The sequence below is a fragment of the Magnolia sinica genome, chromosome 16, assembly GCF_029962835.1.
Source record: "Magnolia sinica isolate HGM2019 chromosome 16, MsV1, whole genome shotgun sequence".
NCBI classification, from domain to species: domain Eukaryota; kingdom Viridiplantae; phylum Streptophyta; class Magnoliopsida; order Magnoliales; family Magnoliaceae; genus Magnolia; species Magnolia sinica.
This window is the reverse complement of record NC_080588.1, coordinates 50867335-50887840: the sequence shown is the minus strand read 5'-3', so window position 1 is coordinate 50887840 and position 20506 is coordinate 50867335. Positions and strand designations below refer to the sequence as shown.

The following is a 20506-nucleotide window of genomic DNA, read 5'->3' as shown; positions in this document are numbered from 1 at the left end:
CAAAGAAATCTAAAGCGTTCACGATGTTCTAAATAATAACAATAAGCAAAACCTAAAATATGAAATCAATCTAACGAGTGGGCCACGATCATGAGATCCCATGATGGGCTTTTCTTGACTATTGGGCCTACCCTTTTGAACCAACAGTTCGTCTTCTAGCTAGGAGGCCATCCCTGGACGTCGTCATCGAGTCAGATCGAAGACGAACTGACTCGATGACGTAGGGGGGCCCTCCTGCATACGTATGTGCGTAGGGGGTGGTGTGCGTGTGCGTGTGCGCATGATGTCCCCATCAATTCTCCCCAGCTGCGAAGATTTTCCCACTGGCGAAATAAAACTCCTGAACCGATCCAGGATGTCAGGAACAAGTCTCTAAAGTTCCTCTTCAGTGAGCCACGTGCTGTCTGAAGCTGGGCGTGACTTCCATTTAACCAGGTATTTCTGAAACCCACCGTCCAACGTGGATATTATCTGATGGTCAAGAATATCTTCTATTTCCTCTCTAGGTATGGGAATGGTAGGTATGTGAGGTAGATGCTGAGAAAATGGGTCGGGAAGGGTAGGTATGAGACGTAGTAGCTGGGAAGATGGGTCAGGACAGGTAAGTATGGGAGGTAGAGGCTGAGAAAATGGGTCGGGACGGGTAGGTATGGGAGGTAGGTTGGAAAAATGGGTCTGGAGGGGTAGGTATGGGACGTAGTAGCTGGGAAGATGTGTCGAAACGGATAAGTACGAGAGGTAGAGGCTGGGAAAATAGATCGGGAGGGGGCCATGGATCAAGGGAAAGGTCTGATGAATCAAGATGGTTAGGCAAAAGGCTGGACAATGCATCAATGACCCCTTGAAATGCAACTAGATCCTCCACATTGAATGTGGAACTAATTTCCAAAGAGAGTGAAAGATTTGCTACATAAGCATTGAGACCGTTTCGTTTTATAATTTTGACGGGTCCAGCGCTACGCGCGTGTAACTTACGAACGGCCCCTAGAGGATACCGCTCGGGCCTGATGCGGACTATCACAGAGTCCCTTATATTGAATTCCTTGAAACATTTATGCTGGTTTGCAGAAAATTTGTAATGTTCATTACTAGTAGTGATCTTCTGCCTGATTTCTTGATACCATGAATGAATGTGATGCACAAAAGACTCGGCAGGCTTTGACAGCCTATGGGACAGTGACATAAGGACAAGATCAATAGGTTTCTCAGGTTTATAACCAGTAACGACTTCATAAGGATTGAGACCTGTGGACCTATCAACAGAACTATTAAACGCAAACTCGGCTGTAGGTATTATGGTGTCCCATGTTCTGGTGTGCTCTATATCCCTCTTAAGGGGAGACTTAACTGGTAGATCATTAGGAAAGACATCATGAAACTCATCCACTATCGGAATGGCCTCAGTAAGTAACTCTACACTAGCCTCTGGTGCACTCTCTCTAGCCACGAGGCTGCACATGTTGTACCCCTCAAAATAATGGTCTTGATGTCCCTCATGGGGTGGGGGTACGAGTGCACGCCCATGACTGATTCCTTGGCCACCTCCATTCATTAGTCTATCCTCCTGGTCACCTGCCTGAGATTGACCATCTTTCCTAATGGTGGAGTTTTTCCTGAGGGAGGCCTCTATTTGGTCAAGGCATTGATCTATGTCTTGTTCTAAGCGCTTATCCTAAGACTCGATCTGCTGGGACAACTTGTTTAGTGACTCTAGCAGTTGTTCCATGTTTAGTGTAGGGTGCAAATCGAAACCACGACCCGTACGTGTGGGCATACACTGACTTGCTCAACCTAAGGACCTGCTATGGCAACTATACGTGTCTAAAAACTAAATGACCTTATGAGACTCTATATGAAGGAGACTACACTCCGTTACTAAAATTCAGCTATATATGATGGACTGAATGCATGAAGGACTCAAACAAACTAAACCTTAAATATGTGGTGAATTCCCCTGCAAGAACCCTAGGTTCTGATACCAAATTTGATGCAGGATATGAAATTTAAGTATAAGATGCAAGAATTCAGGCTTTTAGATCATACCAATTCAGAAATAGTTACACAAATTTCATATCCCATATAAAAAGTCCAAACATTCAAGTAAAGGCGAATCTATGCGGGTCCAGGCCTACATAGGCTAAGACTGGACCAATAAAAATTATAAACCTAACGATGCTCAAAGGGAAATAAAAATCAACCACACATGCATATCAAACAGTCCGTAATCCAAGGGATTCCCCAATCTCAATTCAAGGAATCCTAGGGTGAAAAAAAGGGCAAATAAATTAGGGCTAATGCAAACTAAGGCTAGGGTTTAAGAAATAGGAATGAAAAAAAGGAAAACTAGAGGAAAACCTGACCTAGAGAAAGCTCCTGCGTGTGCGCGGGTGGGCTGGCCGCACGTGTGATGGAAGCCCGCCTCTCCAAAGTGACACCTAGGCCTTGGTCGGCCAGGGGAGACCTCCAATCCCTCCAAGTTTGACGATGATTCGACGTAAAGTCGTGGCGTAGTGTTTCACCGAAGTTTTAGCCCTCCTACAGGTCCAGATTCTGGAAATTGGCTGTAGGGGATGAATAGCTGCAAAAGTTGAGAAATTCAAAGCAATAATGATGATGAAGATAAGAGATATGGATGGAAGAGGGTAGGGGCGGATGGGGATAGATGTGGCTTCGCACCACGGTAGTTAGCCCTTCGAAAAGGGAGGGCTTCACACCCACTTTTGAATTCTTCCATAATTTACTAAGAGAGCTGAAAAATAAAGCAAGAATTTTTATTAAGCTTCAATGAATGAAAAGAACTACAAGGGGTGCCTATTTATAGGGAAAACCCTATACCCAAAAACTCGCACCATGTGCGCAACCCATTACTTGGCGATGAAGTAAACTAAAATAAAAACCAAACAAAGAAATCTAAAGCGTTCACAATGTTCTAAATAATAACAATAAGCAAAACCTAAAATATGAAATTAATCCGACGAGTGGGCCACGATTATGAGATCCCATGATGGGCTTTTCTTGACTATCGGGCCCACCCTTTTGAACCAAAACTTTGTCTTCTAGCTAGGAGGCTTTCCTTGGACGTCGTCATCGAGCCAGATCGATGGTGGGGCCCTCCTGCATATGTACGTGCGTAGGTGTGCATGCTCGTGTGCGCGTGCGCATGATGTCCCCATCAGATGACTTGATGTTTAATTGATTTTATCTCTCTCAAATGTATTTTAAATATGTAACATTATTATCTATTAACTTAGAAAAGTTCTCATTAGTTTCTTATATATATTTATATATTTTTTGAATTTCCCCCATATATATATATAATTTTCAAAAAAAAAATATGCGATCGCATATGCGATTGTGCGATTGCACATGATCACATATGTGATTCAACAACTTTGGTCACAACCTAAGTGCTTCCCTCAGGTGTAGACCGTGGCATTGGACTCAAAAACCCTTTGTGAACTTGTCAGCCGATCCCCCAAGTGTAGACAACCAAGGTGTTATGCATTGAACCAATAGAATGCGAGAGTGATGCAATTGAATGAAAGAATTCCTCTATTGCTTAAGATATCCAAAGCTTTCAAGTTTCTTGGATGGTGACAAATGAGGATCCCTCCTCCTTATATAGACTTAGGAACGTTTTGGATACTTTACGTGGATGGCGAGGATAGTGTGGTGATCATCCAACAGTTAGGAATAACTTAGAAATCTTCTAGGATGATTTATACCACTCTGCCTAAACTCGACTAGAGAACTCTATAAACTTTAAGGGCCTATTTGGCGCATGGTATTGGGAAGGATTAGGTGGGATGGGATTAAAAAAACGTAATTATTACATATGGCAGGGATTGTTCCCTGTTACCATGGGATAAGCTTAATTCCATGCTATGTTTGTAATACGGTGGTATATTGAATGGATATACCCATCATCATTTGAAACCATTGAAAATAACACGTGTTATATCCAAACCGTTCATTTGTTTTGTAACCTCATTTTATGGCATGGGCCTAAAAATGAGGTAGTTCCAAAACTTATGTGGCCCCAAAGAAGTTTTCAACGGTAGGTATTCAATCCTCGCTGCTTTCTATGGTGGGGTCCACTTGAGCTTTAGATCTACTTGATTTTTTGGCCCATGCTCTAAAATGATCTTGAAAAATGGGTGGACGGTGTGGATATAGCCCACACATCATGGTGGGACCTACACAACTTGCTAACATTGAGTGGAATTGGCACGGGACCCAATGGAATTCCATCTGATCTGATTCCAAGCTTTTCCATTCTTCCCAAACATTGAGTGGAATTGGCATGGGACCAAATGCAATTCCTCCCACCTAATCCCATCTAATACCATGCGCCAAACGCCCCCCTAAGAGATCTTAACGCTACTCTACCCAACCCTACCATACTCAAGAATTTTCTACAATTCTATACACTTATGCACAAAAAGCCTCTACTGTATGACTAGAATAGCATAAATTTGTTAAGTCCCTTGAAAAATCTCCATGGAGATGATTGGCTGTGACAATCTCCCCCACCTATTGCATTGACGCCCTTGTCAACCACTCATTGATGATCCTCCATAATAGTTCCTCGAACTTTCACGTCATGTTGTTCCATCCTTTTCTCCTTAAATTAGTTGCAAAACTGATATTGTCCCAACCTTTCCTTTCCTCTATGCACCATTGCTACAATTATGGATGTCCCTCATCCATGATGCACATCACCTTGAGGAAGGGAATTGGAATCGCCTTGGCCTCACATTGGAAGTCCATGCCCATTATGACCCTGAAATCTTCCAAAGAAATGGTGGAGAGACTCGTCTTGGCAACCAACCCACCAATAGCTAGATGTCCTTGGCGATACCTTGAATGGGTTTGGCTTCTAAATTGACTTCCTTGATTTTGCATGTCCTTCGCTAGTTTTATACCTAGCTGCTTCACCTTCTCCCTTGAGATGAAGTTGTGGGTTGCTCCCACGTCCTCCCACGTCCACCATTGTTCGAATGGTTATGCCATTGATTTGCACATTCACATCCATCAACTCTCAACCAATTGGCGGAGACGGTCAAGATTGACAACTTGCGTAATATTTTGGGATGTTTCAAAGAGTTTCTGGGCTGAAAATTAACATGGGCAAGAGTGAGATGCTTGGGATTGGGCTTTCCAAAGAAGAATTAACAAGCTTTGCAAGAGTATTCAGATGTGGAATGGGATCCTTCCCCTCATCCTATTTCACCTCATTCAATGGCAGTAGGAATAAAAAATCTCAAGCATATGAACTTTGCTCTTCTCGGGAAGTGGATCTGGAGATTGGGGTCGGAAGACGAACATCTTTGGAATAAGCTTATCAAGAGTAAATACGGTTCTTCGGAGGGCGGCTGGTGGACAAAGTCCTCCTCCATTTACAGGACTTCCGCCCTTTGGAAGGGGCATCTTAGCTATGAAGAATCAGATTCTAAAGGGAGTAAAGTTTGTTCCAGGTAGGGGTGATAGAATTCGTTTTTGGGAAGACATCTGGTTGGGAGACTCTCCCCTCAAAGATTGTTTTCCTGACATTTTCCAGCTTGCCCCTAGGAAAGATATCTCCATTGTCAGATGCTATTCCTCTTCAGGTGAAGAAACAGTTTGGGACGTGCAGTGCAGAAGATCCCTTCAAGACTGGGAGATATCGGAATACGCAGACATGCTTCACAACCTTCACCTCTTCAAAATGGACCAGCAGTCAGCTGATAGACTTTCGTGGAGATGGGACAAAAACGGTGTTTTCTCGGTGTAGTCCCTGTATCAGATGTTGTCCTCCGATTCGGTCTCAAAGACCCATCCTCTCTCTCAGGTATGGAGATACAAGGTTCCTTCAAAAGTGGCGGTGTTCAGCTGGTTGGTGGGGCAGAAAAAGATTCTCACGGTGGACAATTTGAAGAAAAGAGGAATGCCTATTGTTAACGTATGTTTATGTTGCATGAAAGAAGAAGAATTGGTAGACTACCTACTCCTTCGTTGCTCTTTCTCCTCAAAGGTCTGGACTGAGTTTTTTCAATGTTTTGGTATCAGTTGGTGTAGCCCAGCCTCGGCAGACAATTTCCTTTTTGCATGGCATGGTGTCAGGTTAGGCAAGCTAAAAAACCATCTATGGATAATGTCAATTTTAGCAGTTTGGTGGGCAGTTTGGAAAGAGAGGAATTATAGATGTTTTGATAACATATCAAATACAGTTGAGGATTCCATTTCTCAGGCTAAGCGAATGTTGTTAGAATGGGCGGTCATCAAGCTCCGGTTTAAGGAACCAGATTTGCTTTTCTTAGGAATTATGTAATGTCCGTTCTCTCATCAGACAGTTTATTTAGTTAGTTAGTTTGTTTGTTTTTTTTTTTTTTTTCTTTTTTTTCTGCTGTATTGCTTCCTTTTTCCTTATAATGAAATCAAGTCATCTTTCAAAAAAAAAAAATGTCTCCCTCAATGTTTGGGGAAACCCCTAAAGCACTAGAGGAGTAAGGTGATCGAGATATTTGAATGGAAACTATCAAGATGAAAAGGTAGGAAGTTGTCTTTAGCTAGGCGCATAACCCTTATAAAATTGACCCTCTTTAATCTCCCATTGTATTTCTTGTCCCTCTATAGATGCCTGAAATTGGTGCTAGACGAAGGAAAAAAGATGCGAAGGGATTTTTTGGGGTAAGATGTGAAGGAAAACCATAAATTTCACCTCTTAAAATGGGAAGAGGTATGCTTACCTTGGCTGAAGGGGGTGCAAGTCTGAGAGACCTCGATTATATGAACGTGGCTTTGCTTGTCAAGTGGCAATGGAGATGGGTCTCTACTCATGGCTCAGTTGTAGACTCACAAGAGTTTCAACACAAAGGTCATGGGTTCGAGTACCCATTGTGATGTGTGTGGGTGTGCTAAAAAAAGGTGGCAATGGAGATTCAATGTCGAAGAAGGAAAGCTTTGGAGGGAAGTAATAGCAAAAAAAGTATGGGTTGGAAAAAAGGGGGTGGGAGATCAAGAAGACATCGCTCTACCGTGTCTTGGCCATACTTGGTTTCTCCGTCGGTTATAGTTGCCTCATCATTTAATCTTGGGAATGGTTCTCGGATAAGGTTTTGGGAGGATACAGGGTGCGGAGGTAGGCCTTCAATGGAGGTCTTCCCTTAGTGACTCTATCTTTGGAGAACATTGTAGATCAATGCCACTCTTCTGAAGGAGGGAGGGGGCCATGGTGCCCCCCATGTAGGAGGGGCCTTTTGGACGTAGAGCTAGAAGTCTTAGCAAGACTATTGGTGCTTCCCCACCATTATTCCCTGTTTCTTTTTACAATAAGAATATAAGATTCGCCCCTCGCGGACTGCTTCGGATAGCCTGATCCCTTTCGCATTCTGGTTTCCTCCCCCTAAAAGGTTTCCTCCTTTACGTGGCCGGCAGGTATGAAGTGGATTCTAACGATAGACAATCTTCAGAAGAGGGGAATGACTCTCCAAAACATTTGCCTTCTCTGCATGAGCAATGCGAAGTCAGCTAACCATCTTTTAATCCATTGCCCTTTTGTCAAATAGCTATGGATCACATATTTCATATATTCGAGGTGAAATGGATAATGCCACAATCAGTTCCACAATTGCTTTGGGCTTAGCATGGTTTTCACTGGGCAAAAGATAGGGTAATTGTTTGGCGTTTTCTATTCTATCTTAGCCTATTGAAGATAGGGCCTTTTCTATTCCATATTAGCCTGTTGAAGTATGAGTTGGCGACTCAAAGGCAGAGGCTTGGTCAAGGGAACCCACCAGAGTCGTAGCGATAGCGAGTCTTCATAGGGCAATTTTCACTGCTTATGGACCCGAACTTGGGTGATCTATCCATGACCAGGATGAAGCTTGGGTGAAACTAAGTGGAGGTTTGAACTGACTGAAGTTGAAGAATCAGTGGATGAGTTGTGGTTAGGGGTGAAATGCCACTCGAACCCAGAGGACCATCTTTTAATCCATTGCCCTTTTGCAAAATAGCTATGGATCACATATTTTGTATATTCGAGGTGAAATGGATAATGCCACAATCAGTTCCACAATTGCTTTGGGCTGGCATGGTTTTCACTTGGCAAAAGATAAGGTAATTGTTTGACGCCTAATCCTTATGGGCATGCCTTTGGAACTTATGGCTTGATCGCAACGCTCGCTGTTTTGACAACGAGCTCAAACCTTGGGAACAAGTTTTGTGGAAGGTGAAAAGGGATGTAGCTGAATGGGCAATAGAGCGTCTTCACGTTGATATTAATGTAGTTCTACACACACACACACATATTTAAAGGCAACAAACTGAAAATGCATTAAACTAAAAGGAGAAGGGAAACAAGGGAAGGAAAGAAACAGAAAAGGGCCGGGGGGGGGGGGGGGGAGAAAAGCCCCTAACTGCCTAAAAAACTAAGATCTAAGGTATTCAATTCCTTAACATTTGTAGCCCATTCGATCACCATCTTTTTAGCCTTAGATCCCACGGCCTTAACGGTAGAAGAAATGTCATTGAAGCATCTTTCATTCCTTTCTTCCCAAACAGCCCACCAGATAGCAAGAATGGCCATGCGCCAGATGATGGATTTGATCCTCCCAAGATTGAGACCATTCCAAGAAGAGAGTAGATTGACGGCTGATTCGGGAGTGCACCAACTAACCGAAAATCTCTGACAAAACTCTGCCCAAATAAGAGAAATGAAAGAGCAATGAACCAACAAATGGTTCATTGATTCTACCTCACGCATACAACACAAGCAAATATTTATGATTTGCATGCCTCTCTTAGCCAGGTTGTCAATAGTAAGGATTCTGATGGGGACATCACGTGCACTCACGCCGCCTCCCCTACGCACGTACCTACGTAGAAGGAGGACCCCACCATCGATCTGGCTCGATGACGACGTCCAGGGAGGGCCTCCTAACTAGAAGTCAAGTTTTGGTTCAGAAAAGTGGCCCGATAGTCAAGAAAAGCCCACCATGGGATCTCATGATCGTGGCCCACTCGTCGGATTGGTTTTATATTTTAGGTTTTGCTTATTGTTATTATTTAGAACATCGTGAACGCTTTAGATTTCCTTGTTTAATTTTTATTTTAGTTTACTTCATCGCCAAGTAATAGGTATCGCACATGGTGCGAGTTTTTGGGTATAGGGTTCTCCCTATAAGTAGGTACCCCTTGTAGTTCTTTTTATTCATTGAAGTTAATAAAAAAATTTCTGCTTTATTTTTCTGCTCTCTTCGTGAGTGGTGGAAGAATTCAAAAGTGGGTGCGAAGCCCTCCCTTTTCGAAGGGCTAGCTACCGTGGTGCGAAGCCACATCGATCCCAATTCACCCCTATCTTCCATCATTTTTTTCCATCTTCCTCCACCATCCGTACTTCGAATTTGTCCTTTTGTTGCATCAGATTTCTTCATCACAGCAAGTTTCCAGATTTCGGCCCGCAGGCGAGCTGAAATTTCGGCGGAGCACCACGCACAAACCGTACATCGGATCGAGCTGAGATTTGAGAGTTTTGGAGTCCATCCCTGTCCGACCAGGGCCAAGGTGGCCTTTTTCTGAATAGTGGGCCCCACACACGTGCGGCCGGGATCAACGCACGTCCATCTGGGCCATTGTTGCTGTCCACACGTGAGATCATCTTTTGGCTCAGGATTCCCTGAATTGAAATTAGGGAATCCCTTGGATTAGGGACTGATTTTTATGCATGAGTAGTTGATTTTATTTTCCTTTGACATCGTTTGGTTTATAATTTTTATTGGTCCAGTCCTAGCTTGTGTTGGCTTGGACTCGCATAGATTCCCCTTTTTAATTGAATGTTTGGATTTTCATGTGGGACGTGGAATTTGTGTGATTGTTTCTGAATTGGTAGGATCTAAGCCTGAAATCTTGCATATCATATTTAATTTTCCATGTCCTGCATCAGATTCTATTATGACCCGCAAGCCATCTAAAACAAATGAACTTAGGAGCAACTGGGTAATTCCATATGAACAGAGCAACGTCATGCGAGATGTGCGCCGTAGGATAAATGAAGGCGTACAGGGACTTAATGGAAAAAGAACCAGATTTCTCCAACAACCAAACAAGGTTGTCGGGCTGAGTAGGGAGAGGCATTGTCTTAGAAATGCAGTCTTGAAGAGCTGTAAACTCCCTGGCTTCACTATCGTTGAGATTTCTGGTGCATCTGATGTCCCAGACAGTTTAAACTGGCGTGAGAGAGCAACATCTGTTGATAAGGATATCTTTGTCGGGAGAAATCCGGTAGATTTGAGGAAATTGAAGTTTTAGAGGCTTTTCCCCAACCCATAAATCTTCCCAGAACCGAATAGAAGAGCTGTTACCCAACACATTGCTACTGTTCTCTATTACTGGATTTTTAGCTGTAAGAATTCCTTTTCAAAGCCTTATAATACGCAAATTCTTTAGGCCACCAACCACCGTGCGAAGAACCATACTTCCCTTTAACAATCGAGGCCCATAGAGCATCCTTTTCAGAGGCAAGTCTCCAAGTCTATTTCCCTAGCAGCGCCGAATTCATGACTTTCAGATTCTTAACATTAGCACCGCCCTCCCTGAACACTTTGTAAACTTCGTTCCACTCAAGCAAATGAATCTTCCTCTGATTTTCCTTACCAAACCACAAGAAGTCTCTTCTAATTTTGTCGATAGACTTTAGAACTGGGCCTGGACATCTGAACAGTGACATGAAGTAGAGGGGGAGGCTGGTAAGGGCTGCTTTGATCAGCGTCAGCCGACTGCCCATATATAAATAACGGCATTTCCAAGAAGCTAGGTACTTTTGAAACTTGCTGATGACCCTCTCCCACATAGATTTCGGTAGGGGTCCCCAAGAGGGGAAGACCAACAAAGGAAGTTGGAAACGTATCTACATGGCAACCGAGCGTTGCTGCAAATGTCTGGAGAGTTTGAAAAGGAACGTTAATTCCAAGCATCTTTGATTTGCTCATATTGATTCTAAGACTAGAGACTGCTTCAAAACAACGCAGGGTAATAAGGAGGTTCTCGATGCATTCAACCAATGCGTCATAGAAGATAAGGGTGTCGCTAGCAAACTGGATGTGAGTAAGGGGATCTGACAACCCAGGCATCGCAATGCCCTGGAGGAAACCTAGCTCCTGCCCTCTGATGAACATTTTAGACAGCGCCTCGCCGACAATAAGGAAGAGAAGAGGGGAGAGGGGGTCCCCCTGCCGCAACCCTCTCGAGCTTTTAAAGAAGCCTATGGTGGATCCATTTAGAATTATAGAAAAGTGGGCCGAACCGATGCAAGCAACGATCCACCTTCTCCACCTGACCCCGAAGCCCATCTGAGAAAGCATATAAAGAAGAAAATCCCAATCAACGTGATCGTAAGCCTTGGCAACATCCAACTTACAAAAAATTCCTTTCGACTTAGACTTGTGCCAAGAATGGAGAACTTCATTGGTGATAAGAGCTCCATCTGTAATCTGTCTACCTTTGATGAAAGCATTTTGATTAGGAGAGATGAGATTCCCGATAACTTTTGAAAGCCGAGAAGATAAGATTTTCACAAAGATTTTATAGGGGCTCCTTATCATACTAATAGGTCTGAATTCAGAAAAAGAACTGGCTCTAGTCACCTTAGGAATAAGGGAAATGAATGAAGCACCAAGCCCTTTTGATAGTCTACTTCTAGCTTGGAATTCCTGGACGAACAGAAGGACGTCATGGTGGACAGACTCCCAAAAATTATGATAAAAGCTAATCGGAAATCCATCTGGCCCTGAAGACTTGTCCCCTCCCAATGCATCGACTGCGGCCTTGACCTCAACTTCAGTGAATTGAGATTCCAACAAGTTAGCATCAGTAACCTCCAATCCACTGAAGGAAATATTGTCTAAGCGTAGTCTGACGCAGTTTTAAGCCGACAGAAGGTCTTTGAAATGAGTAATGGCGAGATTTTCAATCTCCTTTTTATCCTCAACTCTGTTCCCATTATCAAATATGCTGATGATGGCCTTAGACCGGGCATGCATATTAGCCATATTATGAAAGAACTTAGTATTTTTGTCACCCTCAGCAATCCAGCTAACTCTAGATTTGATCCTCCAGGAGGCTTCTTCTTTAAGGGCTCTGTTCGAGAGCTCCTGAATAATGCTAATGCACCTGGATAGGGATTCTGGCGAGATCGGATTAGCTTCAGACTCCAAATCAATTCTCTGGAGTTCGGCAAGAAGAGCTTCGTCTTCGGCTTCTCTCTTCTGAACCTCCTGCTGACGCTATTCCTTCAGTTTGGATTTGAGAAGTTTGAGTTTGCAAAGGAGCTTGTGGCCAGCATAACCCTCCACCTGGAAGCTAGACCACCATTCGATTATCTTTTGCTGGAGACCCTCTGACTGGAGCCAAGAGGAATTGAACCTGAGAGGTTTTGGACCCCAGTTGTCATCCTCCACAGATAAAAGGATCGGACAATGTTTTGTCGTGGTTCTCGGCAAGGCAGTTGGCTGAGCAGATGGAAAAGCCTCAATCCATTCAGGAGAAACGAGGAATCTGTCCAAACGGGGTTGAATAGGAGGCGATCGGCCATTGGTCCAGGTGAATCTAGCTCCTAAAAGTGGCAAATCAATGAGTTGTTGAAGCTGAATCCACTCGAAAAACTGAAGCATTGCAGAGGAAGGCCTTCTCCTTCTGGAGTGTTCTTCCGCAAAGCGAGTGACATTGAAGTCGCCAACCACACAGAACGGCCCTGAAAAGGATTGTCTGGCCTCGGCCAACTCGTCCCAGAAGTTTGACCTAATGGAATCAATATTAGGCCCATACACAACTGACACAAGACACTGAAAAGAAGAATGCTTATCTTGAAGTTTGATCGTCACCGAACACGCGCCGCTAGATGAAGACAGGAGGTCCCACTTGGACGATTTCCAAGCAACAAGAATCCCACCCGAGCTACCAACAACATCCAAAGAAAGCCACTTGGTGTCGTTTGCCCTCCACAAGGTAGCCAATAGATTATCCTTGAAAAGAGAGACCTTAGTCTCCTGAAGACACACAACATCAGGATTTTTCCTACTAATAGAGGCTTTAATCAGGCTCCTTTTAAATTTGGAGCCGACCCCCCTGACATTCCAAGAGATTATCTTCATTGGCTAACCACACTTCCTCAATTGCCCTGTCTCCTGGATTTGGCTTTTGAAGCAGAGATAAACCCTGGACTGGCTTCTAGTTGTTGCAGCTCGCGGCTACTAGAAATCTTGGCTAGATGTTTTACTGGAGATCTGCACTTTTCAATAGGTTTGCCTCTATTCGCTATGCACCGAAATAAAGCTATGTAATCCTTCAACCGAACCCCAAAGGACAAACCGAGAGACCTCCCAACCTTCCCGATAGCTTCTCTTATCCATTGTTTGTTCTGAATCTTAGCTAAAAGATTAGATTTATTCCATTCCGAATTCGATGGCAATTTGAGTATCAACAATCATTTGCAGAGGTTCCGCCATTAAGACGTCACTGGACAGGTTGTCTTGGAATAGCGTGATCGGGCCGAGCTCCAAAGGATCAACAGAGGGATGAGAGGAATTAGAAGGGGAAATAGGGGATGAGGAACGAGACTGATGCTCAGAAAGGCTACAATTGGACATAAGTCTCCCAGCAGAGTTGACATCAGGGTTGGAGAATGGACTCAGAAGAATGCATAGGAGTGAGAAGGATATTAGGTGTTTTCCACATAAGGGTGGGAGAGTTAGGGCGATTGAGATGAAGAGGATGAGAATTGCTGGGGGGGATATTAGATGAGGTAATGGCTAACGGGTGAGAAGATGAAACGGGTTGGGTGGGTTGATGAACGGTCGAGAAAGTATTAGCAGGAGTCGGGTCCAAACCCGAACAGGAAACTCCGCATAGATAGCGAGACGAGGAGGGAAGGGCCTGGATATCTGCCACGTGTCTAGAGGCTGGGCACGGATGTCCAGCAGCATGCGCCCCGCGTCTCGAGTTGCGTGAAGGGGAGGGAGAGACCGACAGGCTATTAAAAGCCCTTGACGACGGACGATGACGTGGCTCACAAACCGACGAGCGGACGGATATATCTCTCGGATAATCGGCTTGCATGTCCTTCGACCTCGAATTCTCTGCTCGGTCGCTATGCGTCAACGGAGCCGTTAGACTCGTCAGGGCGCACGCTGGACGAGGTGTTGCAGCTACTAGAGAAGATGGCCGAGATGGCTCGACGACTCCACATGTCTCCCGGGTAGCATGGGAGCGATCATTTCGTCTACTGGCAATAGTAAGGTTGTCAGGCTTCCGCAATGATACTCCACTGGAGCATAGGGCTTGTGCACATTCTTCTGAAGGCGACGGGTGGTTCTCCATCAGCGCCGGCGGGGGACCTTCTCTGATTCGCCATAGATCACCCCACCGAGGAAGCGGGCCATCCTTGGCTTCTTTGATAACCGGAAACTTGAGAGAACGATCCTCAACAACCACCTTCATCGACGGAAGCGGCAAAGCACCCTTCTTCCTTCTAACTCTGACTCTGATGACGCCGATCTCCTCCCCGAGCATCGTCTTAGAGTCCAATTCGAGATAAGACCCAAGATAGGCAGCCACAAAGATGAAAAACTCGTCGTACCGAAGTTCCAACGAAATACCCCAGACTTGAAACCACAAATTCTCCATGCCAAAGATGGAGAAGTCATCCCACTTCATAACTCTGGCCACCGACCCTCCAGAATGAAGATGGCCTGCCATAAGCAGCATTTCCGGGTTGATCCCAGGACACACTTTTACCCAAAGTTCGTTGTAACCCAGCGGTTTGATGTTATAGTTGCCTGGACGAAAACCCGTTGTTTCTGCTATCCAATCTCTCACCTGAGAAATAGAAGCACCTTCTTCGCATAAAATGATGATCGTATCCTTGAGATCAACTCTGGCCCTGCAGAAGTCCGCCAAATTAACAATAATGGGGACGTCCAACTTAGGAAAGGAGGGGTCGGAGGTAGTGGGTTGCGGGATAGGACTGAGAGAGGGTTCGGGCGAGAGGGAATGGCTGTGAGGACTAGGCCGAGTGGGATTCTGGTGAAGGAGGACCTCCTTAAAAGAAGGAGCCTTCGAAACGGTTGGTGGAGGGGGGGATGGGCTTGGGACGGTATACCTTGGGGGCGACGGTTTGAGGCTTCTGGGAAGGAAGGAGATACGGGCCAAATCTCGCCCTTTGAACAAGCATAGGACATCTTGCAAACTTAACTCCATGCAACATAGCTACTGCTCTAGCTAACTCTGCCTCAGAAGGCATATGGACTAGTGCAAATCCTCTGTAAGCTCCACTGTTTTGATCTCTAGGCATAACCACATCCATGACCGCCCCAGCACGGCCAAAAACCCTTTCAATATTGAGCGGGAACCATCCCTTCGGGAAGCCTTTCACATACAGAGTAGGATAAGATACACGATTCCTGGATGAGGAAGTCGTGGATGGATTTTTCCGGCGAGAAACAACCTGCCATTCCTTGTCGCTTCGGCCTGCTGCTTCTGCGTCCACCGTCCGAAGATCTGTATTCTCTACATTCTTCAAAGCTCTACTATCCGACGATGACCCGGAGCCATTTGTCTTCCTAGAATCGTCTGTGGATGAGTCTCCCCAACGACGAGTGAGTACGTCTCTCAGCATCGTCAATCTTCTATCTATTTTGGACATGTAAATTCTCTTCAGAGATGTATTTTTTCTTGTCTTGATAATTTTGTCAAGTAGGTTCCTAATAAAATCGTTCATAGCTCTTCAAAAAAAAAAAAAAAACAACAACAACTCTTGACCAATTGGCTTGGCCTTCTTTACCAGTTTCCTCTATCATGCACTTAGGAACCTGATTCTTAGCCCCCCGTCCTTCTCCTCGCCTTGGACTAAGTCTAGGGTCTTCTTATGTGGGCAGTCTTTCACCCAATTGTCACATTTGCAGATGAAGCTAGTCCAACTGTTATTGGGCTTGGCATCTATTTCATTGAGTTGTTGCACCAACTTAATGTGTAACTCCTTGTTGCCTTCATACACTTTTTCATCCAACTTTGTTGCGAGGTCAATGACTCTTTGGGCATTCCTAGCCAAGTGAGGTCCATTGGAGATAAAACACTTCATCTTCTGTGGGTTGGACACGTCTGGTTTGTCCTTGCCATTCATCCTATCCCCGTCGCCCTTGCCAATTGGTGGCTTGCTAGACCCATCGTGCTCAATGGAGTCCTCCCTTTCTTCCCCAACTTAGCCATAACCATCTCTCCTGGGTGGTCTTGTCTTTTAAGAGTTATCCCTAGTGAACTCAATCAAACTCTCCACCACTACACAATTGCTGAAGTAGGTGTTGCACGCCTTGTAATTGCAGTTCCTGTTGTGGTCAACGCTGCAACTTGTCCATGAAGTTGAAGAGTTCCTCCTCAGGCATGTTAGGGATTTGTAACATGAGCATTGAGATTTCCTTGACATACTCGTGACCTTGTGTTTTTTAACCACTTTAAGTTCAACCGCACCAAGTATTCGACTCTCTCAGGATAAAGTTGCTCCTTGGAGTCCCTCAAGTGTCGATTGTAGATGTTCATCGTTGCATGTCTGCATGATGACTTCTCCACTATAGAGTCTTTAGGCTGGTGAGGTACATCGCTGCAGTTCTCGCCTTAGCCCTCTCATCCTTCAACGAGGAGGCCTTAAAAGTATTGCTCCAATTGCCACAAGAAATTATCCAACTCCCTAGCATCCCTCGACCTGTTGAAGGTCCTAGGGTCTGGTGTTCATACCTTTGTTGCACCACCTATGGCCGTAGCCCTAGCCCTTTTCCACAAGGTCCAATCTTCCCCAATTTCCTCAACTTGCTCACTTAGCATGTTAGGAGTCTCCATCACCATCCTGGTATTAAAAAACAGATATGCGATGACCGTAACAGCTGTTACATAACGGTAATGGTGTGATCTGTTATGGTCATAGGATTGTAACCCCTGTTTTGAGAAAAAAAAATTGGCCTGTAATGGGCCAATACAGGACCTTTATAGTTTTTCCTCTTGGAATTTTTTGTTGACCGTTACAAGGCTTTAGTGGCTGATCTCGTATTGTAATGGTCATAACGCTGGCCATTATGGGCACTGATTTCGTTATTGTATACCTTGATCCCAATAGCTTGAAGCACCTCCCCCTCTCTACGTTGTGTGTGGTTGCAGGATCTTTCTAACTAGGTGCCACTCCCACTTTGCTTCCTGCTTCAAACTCTCACTCTCGCTCCTGCTTCCTACCTATTTATACTTGTTTATGTTTTGAAAGTGATGCTTTCTTGCTCCCACTCCCGCACCTGGATTTTTTGGTTCTATGCTTCATGCTTTATGCAACTATACAACCAATGATTTTAAGGCACCCAACATCTTCTCCTTGAGTTCCTTGAGCCCATTTTTGACCTCGACGTTGTTGCCCATCACTTTTAAACCGCTCTTGCTTGTCAACAATGGCAAGCTACAATCATGTTTGTGTAAACTGTGCCTCCAATGCAGCCAATACGTCACATGACCTCTTTCTCCTTGGCTCGATGGCGCCCTCAATGCCTTGAATTGGATTTTTGTTGGTCACCTCTAACGGCATAGTCTCTCTTGTCCAACAAGCATTATGGACATTTTGTTACTACTTGTCATGGCCCAAGTGCTTCCCCCAAGCGTAGAAATCAATTCACAACCTTTGGTGAATGATTCAACCAATCCCCTGAGTGCAAACACACCAAGTATTGTGCACCAAACCCTTTAAGATGCAAGAGAGTCACAAGTGAATGGAAGAGTGCTTTTATTGCCTAAGAGCTCTAACCATACAAGATTCTTACAAATGAGAATTTGTTGTCGTCATACAGATTAGTAATATTTTGGATTCTCTATGTGGATGGCTAAGATGGTGCCATGTGGTGATCATCTAACGCCATGAACAATCTAGAAAGCTTCTAGGATGATCTACACGACTACACCACTCTCCCCAAGACTCTACTAGGAACTCTACAAACTTTCCAAAGATCTCTACATTATACACAATTCTACCATACTCTCTAAGTCCCTTGAGAATCTTCTTGAAGGTGATCAGTCCGTGACAAAAGGATCTGATAGAAAAACAAGGTTTACACTATTGGAAGGTCTTTGTCCTCATGGTTAAAATGGCTATCAATAAGTCAGTAATTTCTCTAGCCTGTGTGAGGAGATACTAATCTTACCAACAAGAACATAGATTTTCTGAAGTCCCTTGAGAATCTCCTTGGAAGTTATCAGTCTGTGACTTGAGGGTCTGATAGAAAGACAAGGTTTACACTATTCTGAGACCTTTTCCCTTGTAGTTAAAATGGCTACCAACAAGTTGATAATTGCTCAAGCCTGTGTGAGGAGATGGTAATCTTGCCAAAATCAGCCATGCATTCTTGAGAAGGTGGAGGAAACAAATTTCAGGGAGCACTTGCTGGATATTGGGTAAAATCAAAGAAGTTGTGCTCAAGCCAAAGACGGGAATATTTGGGCTTTCATATTCACCTCCAGTGTGGCTTGACTGGTTTGCTTCTAAGAATGGATTTATTTGCAGCCAATTATACTGTTGTGTGCTGATATTATAAATCTCTTTGCTGGTGGCATAATCAGTGCTAGCGATGCTCTTCTAAAGTCAGCGAAAAGAAAAAGATAGCTTGAGTAGCTGCTTTGAAGCAGAAGATCCAAGTCCATTAAGATACTTAATTGGAATTGTAGTCAGTATAAAGTAATGGAATAAGGTTAGGCCAACGTAATTGTGCTTCAAAGTTCTTGTTCAAGAGTGGTGAAAAAAGAAAACAAAAGATTGTCAGCTAGCCTGATGAGTTGGCTTAGATACTTCAGGCGAGATGCAAGAATAGTTCTCAAAATTGTGGTGCAAGCTTTGGTCCACATCACATTTGATGTAAATCAAGTCTGTCAACGCATACTAGTCTACGTCTTTTGTTGAATCTGCACAGACAAATTCTTAAACATATAAAAGGACCATTCGATGGTAGAACACATTATCCACTCTATTTAGTGAAAGAGTGTCATAGTCACTAGGATGGAGAATGATTTTTATGTATTAGTTCTTAGTTTTGTAGTTTTCTCACCTTCTCCTCTTTGCCTTATCTTTGAAGTAACTTACAGAAAGACCTTAATTGGATTCTCCTAACCAGGTCTCTCCCCCGCTTTGAATCACACTACAGACTCGCACTTCTGCTTGTGCGTCCTAGATGTTTACAATTGCTAACATTTTGAAATAGATGCTTCCTTGCTCCCGCACCTGAATCTGTTGCCACTTTGCTTCATGCGTTGTGCATCTATAGAAAGGCGTACTCCAATGCTTCAAGGATTATGGGCATTCCTTTTGGTTCGAATCACCTTTTGTTCACTCTGCTGATTGTTCATTATGTGAAATCATCTTTTAATTTATAATAGAGGTTCCTTCACATTTCAATGAGAATTTGAACCTCCTAAAGTTGAACTATTGTTTACTAGATGAAGTACTTTTTGTTAAAGTTCAGTACCACTTTCAGTAATTAATATAATTCTTTTTTTCTTTTTTTTTGGAATATGATATGTCCCTTGATCATGCTAGAGCTTCTCAACACATCAGTATATTGCTTAGAAATTCTTGAAGATTGATTCCGAGATAAAGTCTGACTGCCTCAATTCTTCTCTTCACAGGTTCAAAAAGTTGAGTTTCTGAAGAAGGAACGGAAATATTTTGTCCATTACCTTGTAAGTATTAAGGGTTTCTTTCTCTCTTTTTTCTTTTGATGTTTGTAACTTATTTTCATATTCAGTTTCACTATGTTCCGTAATGATAGTTGTTCATTTGCTACATTGTTACCTTTCTTGGTTGCAATACACATTCATTACTTTAGCTGCTAAGGGCCTAAGGCAGTTGCTATTACCTGATTATGCATATAAACATTAGCATTTAAACAGACTTTGCCCATTTAGGCCTTCTAGTGACGTAATCTTTTCTGTTTTGCAGGGTTGGAACAAAAAGTGAGTACACGTGACTGCGAATGCTTGGAGTAGAATTCCATGTCACCCTTTGATACTTAGTTTCATCTATCTTCTGTTATCTGGATATCTTCTTCAATATTGCTTGGAGAAAGCATGTGAATGTATGGAATTGATTCATTTGAGGCCATCATTTTTCTTTGTTCCTTAGATAGTCTACTCTTAATATTTTTGCCTTATTAAATGTTGAATGTGTCCCTGGCTCCCTGCATCGTGTTTAGTGGGTATGATTCACATTGGTTATTCACAAGTCGCTCTACTTGACCTTGTAAAAGGGAAAAGTGGTCCCTTCTTTCAAAGTGGTGTGTGTGGGGATTGGGGAAGTATTGAGAAGGTGGAGTTTTACAAATTTGGAAAGCCATCTCATTCTTTGGTGATGTGTCCAAAGGGAGTTGGGGAAGGTTTGGAAGAAGGGAAGACGTGTCTAGTGGGGAGTTGGGAAAAATAGTTTTTGGGAGGATATTTGATCGGGTGGGGGATACTTCTC

At 43.7% G+C, this 20506-nt stretch overlaps 1 protein-coding gene across 5 annotated transcripts in view; it reads left to right on the top strand.

The window, feature by feature from the left end:
- The window catches only part of LOC131229282 (protein MRG1), an 81527-nt gene that overhangs the window by 14463 nt on the left and 46558 nt on the right, over positions 1–20506 (top strand). For 4 of the 5 annotated variants that reach the window (XM_058225191.1, XM_058225190.1, XM_058225193.1 and 1 more), the window contains exons 2-3: positions 19675–19728; positions 19988–20001. The exons of the other annotated variant lie outside the window; for it this stretch is intronic. In XM_058225191.1, the coding sequence (XP_058081174.1) occupies positions 19675–19728; positions 19988–20001 (68 nt within the window). The remainder of the gene's footprint in view (positions 1–19674; positions 19729–19987; positions 20002–20506) is intronic. 5 annotated transcript variants of the gene reach the window in all.